Below are 12,819 nucleotides of genomic sequence, written 5' to 3'. Positions count from 1 at the left end.
TCAACAAATATTGTATATTATAAATTTGATTATAATTTGTGTTTCGACATATTATCCGTTTCTTAAATGAGAAAATATGAATCAAATCGGTCTTATATTTAGAAAATCAAAATCTTTTAAAAAAATTGTTTTAAAAATTGATCCATTGGGGGAGATTTGGTGACACCCATCTAACAAAACATCACACTTATCAAAGATTTGTGTCTAGAAAGAATTGCTTTGATCTCCTAAGTATGACCATCACATCTATACATATTTTTATTTTTATTATGAACATTTTAAATTAAATTTTAAGGATATTTCAAGCTTTTATAGAGGTGAATATTAATTAGCTCCTCAAAAAGTAATATTCAAGGCCTTTTCTTGTTCTCCTTAAATTTCATTTCGATCTAATTAACCTAATTTTTCGGAAATTCAGGATCGCCAAAGAATTGGGTTGGAATACCGAAACTGCCCTCAGCGGTATAATAGAACTGCAGCACTAGGGAAGAGAGAGTCGCAACCGGAGAAAGAAAGAGGCGATGGCTCTGAGGGCCGCAATCCTGAGGCACATAAGAGTCCCAGTTCTTCAAACCCTAGCCCCCGCGTCCACCGCTTCCAACTGGCAGAGATGGATCCGACCAATGTCGTCTCACGGCGATGATCATCTTCAAAAGGAAGAGGTTATCGAGAGAGTCCTCTCCGTCGTCAAGAGCTTCCCCAAGGTCGATCCTTCACAGGTCAGTTTTTATTCTTCTCATTTTTCTCATTTTTGTTTTCTTTTCCCTCTGTTTGGTTCCCAGAAGAGTAGGAGAAAGTGGGAAATGACCTGAATTTGTCCATCTGGCTTTCCTAAATTGTGGGGTTCAGAATTTTCTTTCTTTCTTTTGCTATGTTTTGTCAGCAACCAAATGGAGGTTATGGTATGGTATGCTTGTAATAGTTTGATAGATTCTTTCGGGAAATTGTTTTGCCCTTGTTTCACCCTATAAATTTAGGATGCTTAGAGTTCGATCTTGCTGTGCCAGGTAAAACCATAGTTTGTATAATTAAAACCACCAAAATTTCCTGGATTTTGTGAGTGGTTAGCTAGGATTTGGGTTTGGGTGCATTGGGCAAATGGAAAATAAAATTCTCACTTAATGAGTTTGGCCTATTGCCTCTTCAATGGATTCAATGGGAATAACATTTTCCAAATCAATGGTCTTTCTGCCAAGTTTCTCTTGTGAAAAGCAATTCCTGAAATCTACTTGGATGAGTGGCATGAACCTTTTTTATGCAACATTCTGTCAAGTCTTTATGAAGAAAAGGGATTGAAACCACCATGGATATCAATTTACTTATTTGAGTGCGCTAAAACAAGGTTTGAGTTGATGATATAGGTTTAGCAATTTCAGTCAAATTTTTTGTACCACCAAAAAAAAAAAAAAAAAAAGAAGTTTTTGTTTATAGCCTCAAAAAAGTGATTTGATATTTTGTGGTCATCATGGTTACCCATGGTTATGCATTTCTTTGAATTTAGACCAAATAATATTGCATTATTATGCTTGTATTCTACTGTTAATACTGAGATCCTCACACCTTTGGATACTATTTGACATTCAAAATTTGGAATAGACAATTTTTTATTTTTTACTTTTTTAATTACAGTTTCTGATTCACTCTCTGATTCCCTCTCTCACACGGACATGTGAACAATTTCCCTCCACCAAGACACAAATACAAAGCACATGTAGGGTTAATTTTTGGAGGCAGGTTATTTTAGGTAAATCTTGTGAGGAGCAAGGATGTTGGGTGTCTGGTGAGGCAAGGGAAGGGTATGGGGTTAGGCTATGGAAAGAAATTGGGAAGTGATGGGAGTTGTTTTAAGCTAGAACTAGTTTTGAAGTCGGTGATGGTAGGAGAATGAGGTTCTTGCTATCGAAAAAAAAAAACAGAGAATGAGGTTCTTGCATGATTTGTGGTGAGGTGGAGCTGCTATAAAGACAATCTTTTCTTCTGTTGTTTTCTATTCCTAGGTCAAAAGATGCTTGGGTAGCTGATGTTTGGAAGGGTGTGAGGGTGATGATTAGTGGCTTTTGGAATCTGTGTTTTTAAGGAACTTCCATGAGTAGGAGTTAGCTTTTGTGGAGGCTTTTCTTCAACAAATTCAAGTAGTGGCCATATAGGATGTTGCAAAGCATAGGTTCATGCAATGTTTTGAAAACCGGACCGGATCGGCCGGTTCAACCAGTTGGACCGTTGATTGGAGCCTGGTCCAGTTCGGTTCAAGTTCTGGGGCGGAAGGGATGTTGAACCGGCTACGAACAGGGTGGACCAGTGGTTGGACCGTTGGGCCAGTGAACTGGCCTGCCAGTTTTGGGCTGGTTTTCTCTTTTTCTTCCACAGCCCAACACACCCAACCCACTCAAGGGAGAGGCCTTTAATGGGCTTTGCTTTGGGCCTTCTGATGTGGGACAGATACTAAGCTTTTTGATTAAAACACACATGCACAAAGGAATTGAACCATGGACCTTTAGTACAAGGAAAGGAACTGTGACCATTATGCTCCTCATGCTTGCTGTTGAAAAAATGCAAATTAAAAATAAATCAACATGATTGCTTTCAAAAAATTTATATTAATAAATATGTAAAAAATATAAGTAATATAAGTAAATAATTTTTTTCTATTTCAAATTTAAATACAATTTAAAATACTCGTACATTTATATTTATCCATGATTTAATTTAATAATATCAAATATGAAAAATAAATATTATTATTATTTATTTTCTTTATACATATTTTAAATTTTGTAATTATATATTTATAATATATAAATTATATGTTTATGATGTCACCACCAGTCCGATCGCAATTCGACCACCGGTCCGACCATTGAACCATGAATCGGTAACTTTTTTGATTCAATGATCTGTCCAGTTTTGAAAACATTGGATTCTAGTTGAAAGGCTCAAAGGATGAGATTTTCTTTAGAAAAATATTTAAAAAAAAAAAAAGAAGAAGAAGAAATCTGGAGCTAAAAAAAGCCCCCCATAGAAGTGTTTTTTTTTTCACATGGGAGGTGGGTTGGGAAGGGGTCTTAACTCTAGATAATTTGAGAGGAAAACCTTTATCTAGTTGGTGTTGCATATGTAAAAGTAACAAGGAAATAATCAACTGTATCTTCTTTCATTGTGGGGTAGCTGGACTTTCATGGCATCTATTTTTTTGCAGTTTCTGGAGTCACTTGGATGTTGACAGGGTTGGCTAGAGAGCTATTGTTGGGGTAGTACAAGAGTTCTGTGGGAAAGAAAAGAAATATGGAGGACAATGCCTCTTTGTTTCTTTGAACCACCACTTGACAAGAGTAGAATCATAGGACCTTTAAGGGGATGGAATATCCTAGCAAAATCCAAAAGCTGTTTTTATCCATGCCATGTTTATGTGGCCTAGAGGTTTTTGATCTTTTCTTCACTCCATTGATTGTGTAGGGTCTTGTTAAGTTTTTCTAGGCTTTTGACACATTTTGTATTCTCCTTGTGTACTAGGGGAGTGTCCTTTTTGATTGGTGCTTGTTAATGTATACCTTTGGTTTGCCTATCACCTTTCTTTTTTATTGGTGCTTGTTAATGCATGCCTTTGTTTGCCTATCAAATAATAACGATGATGATGACGACGACGATGGCGACATGATGATGATCATTATATTCATAATAATTGTAATAATAATAATCATAATTATAATCATAATGATGATGATGATAATAATAATGATAATCATGATAATGATAATAATGATTATCATTTTGCTCTTTCTTAGAGCTCTACTTGGTAACACTTTGCTCTTTCTTTCTCACACAAGAAGTTTCATCACACCCAACATGACCTTTCTTTTAGAGTTGACTAGAGATGACCCACTTTGCACCTAAATTCTGATGTCAAAACCTCGACCCATCCCAAGCACCCATCTGAATGATTTCACTTTTCCCTAGATTAACTCTCAAGCCAAAAATCAGAATGGTTGTATTATGACAACCATTATGGTTTACTTGGTGGTTGTTTTCTTTTTCAATTTTTTTTATGTTATTATTATTATTATTATGTTATAGTTAAATTTTAGTCCCCATTGGGACTTGAACCTGGAACCTCCCACAAACCCTCCCCATCCCTTTACCACTTGAGTCAGGCCTCAAGGGCCTATTTATATATATATATAATTTTATTTATTTATTTATGTTATTGCAACCAAAAATCACCTAGCGTAGCAAGATCCTACATAGGTACACCAGTTGTATACCATTTGCTTCACAAAACAACAGGGTATAAGCAATGAACAAAATGTGCATTCTATATCATTCCCCCCTTCCCTCCAATTGAAGTCCCCTGGATATATGTCCACCTTCTGCCACCTCAAGAATAAAGAAATTTATTACCTTAATCACCGAGACCAATACACAAGGTGAGAGCAGATTTTGTTACCTAAGTTCTCAAAACTCTGTTAGAATTTATTCCAGAAAGATACTCATATTTTTTTATTGTACATCAAAATAAGCTTTTCTTGTCCTTTAGTGTTGATAATGCTACCTTTATGTGATAGGAGCAGAATTTCAGTGAATGTCTATCTTCCAGATTTGAGTGCATTCTTTGACAAGATCTTGCCTGTCTATGACCTTCACTTTCATTTTCATATTTATAGCATACAGCAATTTGCTTCCTATAGGCTGTTTTATTCAAGGCAGGTTAACAATATCTCATGTAGTTTTAATTTGTATTTTCTCCAGATCTTTAGATATTGCTTCACTTCTCTTAGATTGAGTTATAACATATGAAACAGTAGGAAGTAAAGAAATAGATGCTGAGCAATCTACCACTTAAGAAAATAGCAAAAATAATGAAATGTTCGAAAAAGAAAAAAATTTGATGAGGAACACATGCCCATACAATAGGTCATCCTAGTTCTCTCTCCTTTTGACAATTCCTTTTTTTTGAAAATTTCAGGAAAATTTACAATTAGTGGCTACCACCTTTCTTCTTGTGTGTTGTTATTTGTACATGTATTCTAGAGGTTGGAATCCTACAGGTGGTTTGACCTAGGAAGCATCCAATGCACATTTTTTGTGCATCTGGAAGGATAGAGATTGTTATCTTTTGATTGCATAGATGCCCAACTAGGGGATAGCTCTTTGTCTGTGTTGGACTTCATTGATTCATTTTGCACTAGGTAGTGGATGGAAGAAGTTTTTGGCATTTATTGCAACAAGGTGTTGCCTTTTGGTGCCCTTTATGTGTCGTCTATACTTTAGTGTGCCTTTTGTTAGGCGTTGCCTTACATAATGAATATATTATCTATTTGCCTATTAAGAAGAATGTCTTCTGACTAGACCTGTTTCTGACCATTGTCCAATTCTGTTGGACTGTGGTGGGGTGAGAAAAGGTAAAAGCCCGTTTAGGTTTGAGAACATGTGGCTAAGAGTGGAAGGATTTATGGATAAGTTTAAAGAATGGTGGCAGTCTTACATTTTTAGGGGGAGTCCAAGCTTTGTGATAGCGAAGAAGCTTCAGGCTTTGAAACACGACCTGAAGTTGTGGAATAAAGAATCCCTTGGCGATGTTTCAGTTAAGAAGAATGCAGCCTGGGAGAAGTTAAAATATTGGGACAATTTAGAAAGTATTGGCTCTCTCTCTGAGGAAGATAGGAGGAGTCAAGGGGCAGGCAGAGACGAATTTAATCATTGTGCCATCCTCGAAGAAATCTCTTGGAGGCAGAAGTCAAGGGCACTTTGGCTGAAGGAGGGAGATAGCAACACCAAGTTTTTCCATCGGATGGCTAATGCTAGGAGAAGGGGAAACTTTATCAGTAGCCTAACAGTTAGGGGTATTAGGCTGAGTAAAGAGGAGGAGCTTAAAGAAGGGATTGGGTCTTACTTTAAGTCTATGTTTGAGGACCCCATAGTGAGAAGACCAGAAGTGGAGTCTGGTCTATTTAATACTCTTGATTCCTTGGATAATGATATTTTGGAGAGGCAATTCTCGATCGAGGAGGTGCTCAGAGCTCTCTCTGATCTGGGGGGAGACAAGGCGCCAGGGCCGGATGGCTTTACGCTGGCTTTCTGGAAGACCTGCTGGCTTGTTGTTGGGGGGGAAGTGATGCAGGTCTTTGAGGAGCTCCACTCGCAGAATGTGATCTTTCAAAGCCATAATGCAACCTTCTTAGTGCTGATCCCGAAGAAAGAGGGGGCTAGTGATGTGCAGGATTATAGACCAATCAGTCTAGTGGGGAGTCTTTATAAAATTATTGCTAAAGTTCTAGCAAATAGATTGAAAGGAGTAATGGGAAAATTGGTTTCGAATAGTCAGAATGCTTTTGTAGAAGGGAGGCAGATTTTGGACGTTGTTTTGGTGGCTAATGAGGCGATAGACTCGAGGAAGAGAAGTGTTGGGACAGGCTTAGTGTGCAAATTGGACATTGAGAAGGCTTATGACCACGTAAACTGGAGGTTCCTCATGTCAGTCTTGGAGAAGATGGGTTTTGGTCCAAAATGGCGTAAATGGATTTTTTGTTGCATTTCGACTGTGAGAATGGCAGTGTTAGTGAATGGTACTCCTACAGATTTCTTCTCAACGTTTAGGGGCCTAAGGCAAGGTGATCCACTCTCACCTTATTTGTTTGTGCTAATCATGGAAGTGCTCAGTAGTTTAATCTCAAGAGCTGAAGAGAATGGTTTTATTAGGGGCTTCAAGGCAACGGGAAGACGGGGAGAAGGGGTGTCAGTCTCCCACTTATTGTTTGCTGATGATACTCTCCTTTTTTGTGAGGATGATAGGGATCAACTGATTTTTTGGAAGTGGGTTGTTATCTGCTTTGAAGTAGTTTCAGGTCTAAAAATTAATTTGCAGAAAAGCGAAATTATTCCAATTGGGGGAGTGGAAGAGGTGGATAGAGCTGTTGCAGTTTTCGGGTGTAAAGTGGGGAATCTCCCTACGAATTATCTAGGCCTACCTCTTGGAGCATCCCACAAGTCGTGTAGAGTTTGGGATGGGGTAGAAGAAAGATTCAAGAGAAAGTTGGCTATGTGGAAAAAACAATATCTCTCTAAGGGAGGTCGTCTTACCCTCATAAAGAGCACACTCTCAAATCTCCTTATCTACTTCATGTCTCTTTTTGTTATCCCAAGGAAAGTGAGACTCAGATTGGAAAAAATTCAAAGGGAGTTCTTGTGGGGAGATATGGAGGAAAGAAGGAAGATCCACTTGGTGAGATGGGAGGTTATTTGTAAAGATAAGAGGCATGGAGGGTTGGGGTTAAGGTACTTGAAGGATTTCAATCATGCTTTGCTCGGAAAATGGCTATGGAGATTTCCTTTAGAAAGGGAGAGTTTTTGGAGAAGAGTCATTGTTGGTAAATTTGGGGACGTACAAGGTGGGTGGACCACTAGAGAGGTGAGAGAGTCTTATGGGACGGGCCTTTGGAAAGACATTAGGAAGGGTTGGGAGGAATTCTTTCTTAGAACTAGGATTCATATTGGAAATGGGAGACGAACCAGATTTTGGTGGGACATGTGGGTAGGAGATTCTAAGCTAAAGGATCTCTTCCCTTTGCTGTTTAGAATTGCAACTAATAATTCTGCAATAGTGGCTGATCTGTGGGGAAGACAAGAAAGTGGAGGTGGGGGTTGGGAGGTGCACTTTAGAAGACCATTTCAAGATTGGGAGTTAGAGCAGGTGAACCGCTTTTTGGGTTACATTTCTGCAGTAAGGGTGCAAGAAGGGGAGGATTTTCTGGTTTGGAAAATTGAGAGAAAAGGAACGTTTAAGGTAAATTCTTATTATAGGTCTTTGAAGGAAGACAATAGCCCTTTATTTCCAGAAAAGGAGGTTTGGGGTTCGTATGCCCCTTTAAGAACTCGTTTTTTTGCTTGGGAAGCAGTTTGGAGTAAAATTTCCACTATAGATATGCTAATGAGGAGGGGTTGGTCTATGGCTAATAGATGCAACCTGTGCAAAGAAAATGAGGAAACGGCAAACCACATCCTAATTCATTGTGGTAAGACAAGGGATCTTTGGAACTTATTGTTTTCTTCGTTTGGGGTGGTGTGGGTGCTCCCGGATTCCGTGAGAAATTTGCTTCTTGAGTGGAAAATGAAAAGCATGGGGAAGAAAAGGAGTGTAGTTTGGAAAATGGCGCCTATTTGTCTGTTTTGGTGTATTTGGGGAGAGCGAAATCGAAGAACCTTCCTAGAGGAAGAGATGACAAATACGAGCTTGAGGAAACTTTTTCTTCGGTCCCTGCTTGAATGGTCTCAACAATTTGTGGACTTGGACTTGGACTATCTATCTTTTTGGAATTTGTTGGGTGATAGGGTTGTTGTTTAGCTAATCCTTTTTAGTCTTTATTTTTCTCTTGTTGCCTTGTTTTGGGCCTTCTTTGTATACAGCCTGTGTACTTAGGGAGCGCCCCCTATTTTCTGGCATTTTTTTAATCTAATGGTTCTCTTTGTCTATCAAAAAAAAAATCTATTTGCCTATTAAAAAAAATATATAGAAGCCCAACTAGAACCATTTTCCCCCTTTTTACAGACAAATAGAAATCACATATTAAATAACACCCAGTCAAAAAAGGGTTGCAATTCCCTTAAACCAGGAGAATATGGTGAGCACAATTGAGCAAAACACACACATACATTACCACAACAACTACAAAAAAACAAAAAATCAAAAAGAGAAGAACCTATACATCTTATATGGTAACCCAAGCCTGTTATAAAATCCAAAAGGGAGTGTTAGCTCAATTGAAAAAGTTCTCCAGGAAAAGAAATCCTTTAATGCTTGGTCCAAGAACTCCTCTTTTCTAAATATTTTACAATCACTTCTAAAATACACCAAAACAAATAAAGATGTACCAACTTTTGAAGTCTCCTACACTTTTTTTTGCAATCTGGTTTGATTCTAACTTAAGAGGAGCATTCTGATTAACTTTGGGAAGGCCTACTCTATGCCAAATTAAGCTAGAACATGGTCCCAAAACATTTGTGCAATGAATTAGAATGTGACTAGCTGACTCCTCTTTTACCTTGCACAAACAGCACCTTCTTCTTGGCAAATATCCGTTGCATTAATAGTGCCTACCAAAAGAGTGCACTAAAGTATACTTCATGTTTCTTCTTCTTCTTCTTTTTATTTAATTTAATTCTTTTTAGAGGCAAATACCCTTTGTATTAATAGTGCCTACCTCTTCTTCTTCTTCTTCTTCTTCTTATTTAATTTAATTTTTTTTAGAGGCAAATATCCTTTGTATTAATAGTGCCTACCAAAAGAGTGCACTAAAGTATACATGATGTATTATGTATACAAAGGCACCAAAAGGCCAATGTCCATACCCTCTTCCTCAACTGACCAATCATCAGAATCTCTCCTAAACCTTAGAGGAACCAAAATTCCAGATCTGATTAGCTGGAAATTGTTCATAAATCTCAGAACTTTAGGAAAGAAAATAGGACTGGACAGAGAAAATCCCACTCCTTACCCCTTCCAAGCCAATTTGTCCTTGGCACTTTGAACAGTAGAAGAATAGTAGCAGTACAGTACCAATTTGTCCTTGGAACTTTGAACAGCAGCAGTACAAATATGCTCCATAAATCTTTCCATTTCCCCCCGTTTCCCAATCAGAACAATCCTTTCTAAAACAAAGTTCTAACATCCTCTGCCATCCTCCTCCAACCTTAAGCTCTACCACACTTGCATTCTTATTGGAAGCAAAACCAAACAAGGAAGCAAATCGGTCTTTAAAACCATGCTTATTTTTTGGCCTGTTTCCAAACGAAATATTAGTCCTTTGCTAAAACTCATCCCAACCACATCTAAACTAGGAAATGGATATTTCATATCTAAATATAAAATTACAATGTTTAGAAGCATATATACCTTTTTAATCCCTGTCAAATTGGGAAAACCTTGTACCCATAAATGACTCGTTATTTTTATTCTCATTCTTAGCAAATAGAGATAAAAGAAAGATGGGCAACTTATTTCTGTGTCTTTATTTATGATCAAATCCAATATTAATAAATATTATTTGGGAGGTTATTTAAATTTACATTGATGCTTGAGTGATTTCTGAGACAACCAAACGTTATAATGGGAATCAACTTATTGAGAATTTCAACTTCCTAATTTTTACCAAACAGTAGAATGGAAATATCATTAGACTTGGGCAAACCAGACCCTCTTCAATTTTATTTTGTATGGTATTTGGGATGAGTTTATTGTGTTTCCAGTGGGGAGCAGAATGAGAGGCAGCTTTTTCTCTACTCTTTTAAAAGATTTTCTTCAATAGCTGACCATAGTTTTTTCTTTCTTTCTTTTTTTTTTTTTTGTGGTGATTTTAGTGACATCCTGGCATTACATTACCAACAGGTGTATTTAAATGTAAACTCAAGGGACAGATTTCATTTTTACAGAATCTCAAACACTCCCTAAATAACTTGCAAAAATTTAACAACCATATTTTGCTAAAATGTAAGTTTCATCATATGATTACAAAATTATTTCTGAAGTTGATGTCCCTCCACCTTAGAAAGTGCAGTTCCCTTACCTTCTGATCTTTGATATATATTTTTTTTTTATCAGATTCTGATCTTTGATGTTATTGTCTTCCTTCTGCATGTATTTCAATAATGTCTCTATTTATATCTTTCAAAATTTTGCTTCTATTAATCCCTTACGATCTCTTTCTTAGGTCTTATGATGATAGAGTCTGGTTCGTCTCTTACATTGTCATTTTTATTTTTATTTTTATTTTGGCTTCTATTAATCCCTTACGATCTCTTTTTAGTTCTTATGATAATAGTCTGGTTCGGCTCTTACATCGTCAATTGTTTTTGAATAAACACTATTATTTCTTCTGCTGGATTACAAATTTATGATCATAACCTCATAAAAAGATAACTGGAAATGGTTTCATCTACTATGAATCACAGGTGACTGCTGATGTACACTTTCAGAAAGACCTGGGCCTGGATAGCTTGGACAATGTGGAGATTGTAATGGCTCTTGAAGAGGAGTTCAAACTCGAAATTCCAGACAAGGAAGCAGATAAGATCGACTCCTGTAATCTTGCCATTGAGTACATCTATAACCATCCAATGGCTGGTTAATTAATTGGAGCAAGTGGGGCTCTGCTATTGAATTTCATGGTGAACAATTGTCTGATCAACCCTGTTTTTGTTTTGAGTTGTTGGGTGGTTGTAGAAATTTAATCCTTCTCATAGGATGGGAAAAAGAATAATCCGAATCTGTTTGATAAGAGTAGTATTTGCAGATGTAGCATTTTATGGCTTTGCTACTAACGATTGCAATTTCCTGTATTTGCAATGAATTGCTTGGATTCCATGTTGTCATTCCGCTTTTCTTACGTAGCTTTTGGTGACCAATTGTTGGCCTTCCTATTCTGGGAGTGGAATCGATTTTTTTTAACCTCCGGATATTGTGATTTGGGGCTTGACATTTTGACACTTTTTGCTTCGAAGTACGGTGAATGCAAATATTGCAAGTGAGGCCCATATATGGTTGTCAGTTGTTAAAAGGCTTGTTTTTTTTTCTTTTTTCTTTTTTCTTTTTAATTTTCTTTTCCTTTAAAAAAAAAAAACACTCTTATTCTTATTTTGTTAGTTGTTGCTAGATTTTTCTCCTAGATAATGTTTGGAATCTTGATCTTTTTTTTTTCTTGTTTGAAATGAATTTTGGATCATATTTTATAAAATTGATATATATTCTAAACTATTTTTTGGTGTCTTTTATGGTGAATCTTTGTGTTTTATTTTAATTGTCAAGCATTTTTTTCTCTAAAAGTAGAAAATTGTTTTTGGAAATCTTGGTCATTTGCCATACAATGGATAAACATACCTTTTAAAAATATTCAAAATTTTAATTTTAATAAAAAAAAATAGAAAAAGAAGTGCAAGGACTTCTAATAATTTATGAAATTTGAACATCACATTCCGCTTCTATCAATTACTTAAATACTAACGAGAATGAAAAAAAAATTCTTACTTCAAAAGGGCTATGTTTGATTCCAAAAAGTACTAAGAAAAGAAAAAAAAAATTATTAAGGAAAATTGTTTTGTCATGGTTTCATCATATATCTAAAAAAAATTAAATATAATCAAAATTAATTAGAAATTTATACATTTTAAAATTATTTAATCTTTATATGATAAAAGAAAATAAGTGAAATGAATTTGAAGAAAGATATAAAAATAATTTATTTATTTTGTATATATATTTTTTATTTTCCCTCCATGTTTCCTCTTTATTTTCTTTCCTTCAAATTTTCCAAGAATCAAACATAGTAAAAAAAACAAGAAATCTTACTCCAATATTTGGATTTTAATCCATTGCATGTTTTGATTACTTAAATGGTAGTGAAAAGAAATAAAAATAAATTCCTACTCCAATATTTGGATGATTTAAATGACTTATTCATGAGTTTTTAATGGATCTTTAATGGGAGGTATTTTAGTTCTGTGCACGAAATTATATAAAATTATATATTAAAATTATTATTATATCCCTTTATTTTCATTAGGTTTCAATGATTTTTTTATTTATTGAGTAAATATCATTTTTCTTAGTCTTATTATTTAATAAAAAAAAACATCTTTTGAAATGTGTTCTTTTAAAATAAAAATAAAATTATTTTAAACTATGTGTAAGAGTATTATTAATAATTTATTTCAATTTCACTTTCATTCCCTTTGGTCCCCGAATATTGAAATAAAACAAATAATTAATTTAACTTTATATTTTAGGTATATCCAAATATAAGAATTAAAATCATCAAATTTATTTTAAAATAGAAA

The 12,819-nt window shown here is 35.5% G+C and overlaps 1 protein-coding gene across 1 annotated transcript; it reads left to right on the top strand.

Annotated features, from left to right (window-relative positions):
• The first annotated feature begins 338 nt into the window (after window positions 1–338).
• LOC100246253 (acyl carrier protein 1, mitochondrial) lies at window positions 339–11,358 on the top strand. The gene is made up of 2 exons (XM_002266279.5): window positions 339–719; window positions 10,939–11,358. The coding sequence occupies exons 1-2, from the start codon at window positions 522–524 to the stop codon at window positions 11,113–11,115; spliced, it is 375 nt and encodes a 124-aa protein (XP_002266315.1). The 5' UTR covers window positions 339–521; the 3' UTR covers window positions 11,116–11,358.
• The last annotated feature ends 1,461 nt before the right edge of the window (window positions 11,359–12,819 follow it).

The sequence above is a fragment of the Vitis vinifera genome, chromosome 15 (genome assembly GCF_030704535.1).
Source record: "Vitis vinifera cultivar Pinot Noir 40024 chromosome 15, ASM3070453v1".
Taxonomy (NCBI): Eukaryota; Viridiplantae; Streptophyta; class Magnoliopsida; order Vitales; family Vitaceae; genus Vitis; species Vitis vinifera.
This window is presented reverse-complemented; position numbering and strand designations above follow the sequence as displayed.

Coding starts and splice junctions, on each gene's coding strand:
- LOC100246253 (XM_002266279.5), top strand. CDS start 522: ATGGCTCTGAGGGCCGCAATCCTGAGGCACATAAGAGTCCCAGTTCTT. Junction 720..10,938: donor CCAAGGTCGATCCTTCACAG/GTCAGTTTTTAT, acceptor TATGAATCACAG/GTGACTGCTGATGTACACTT.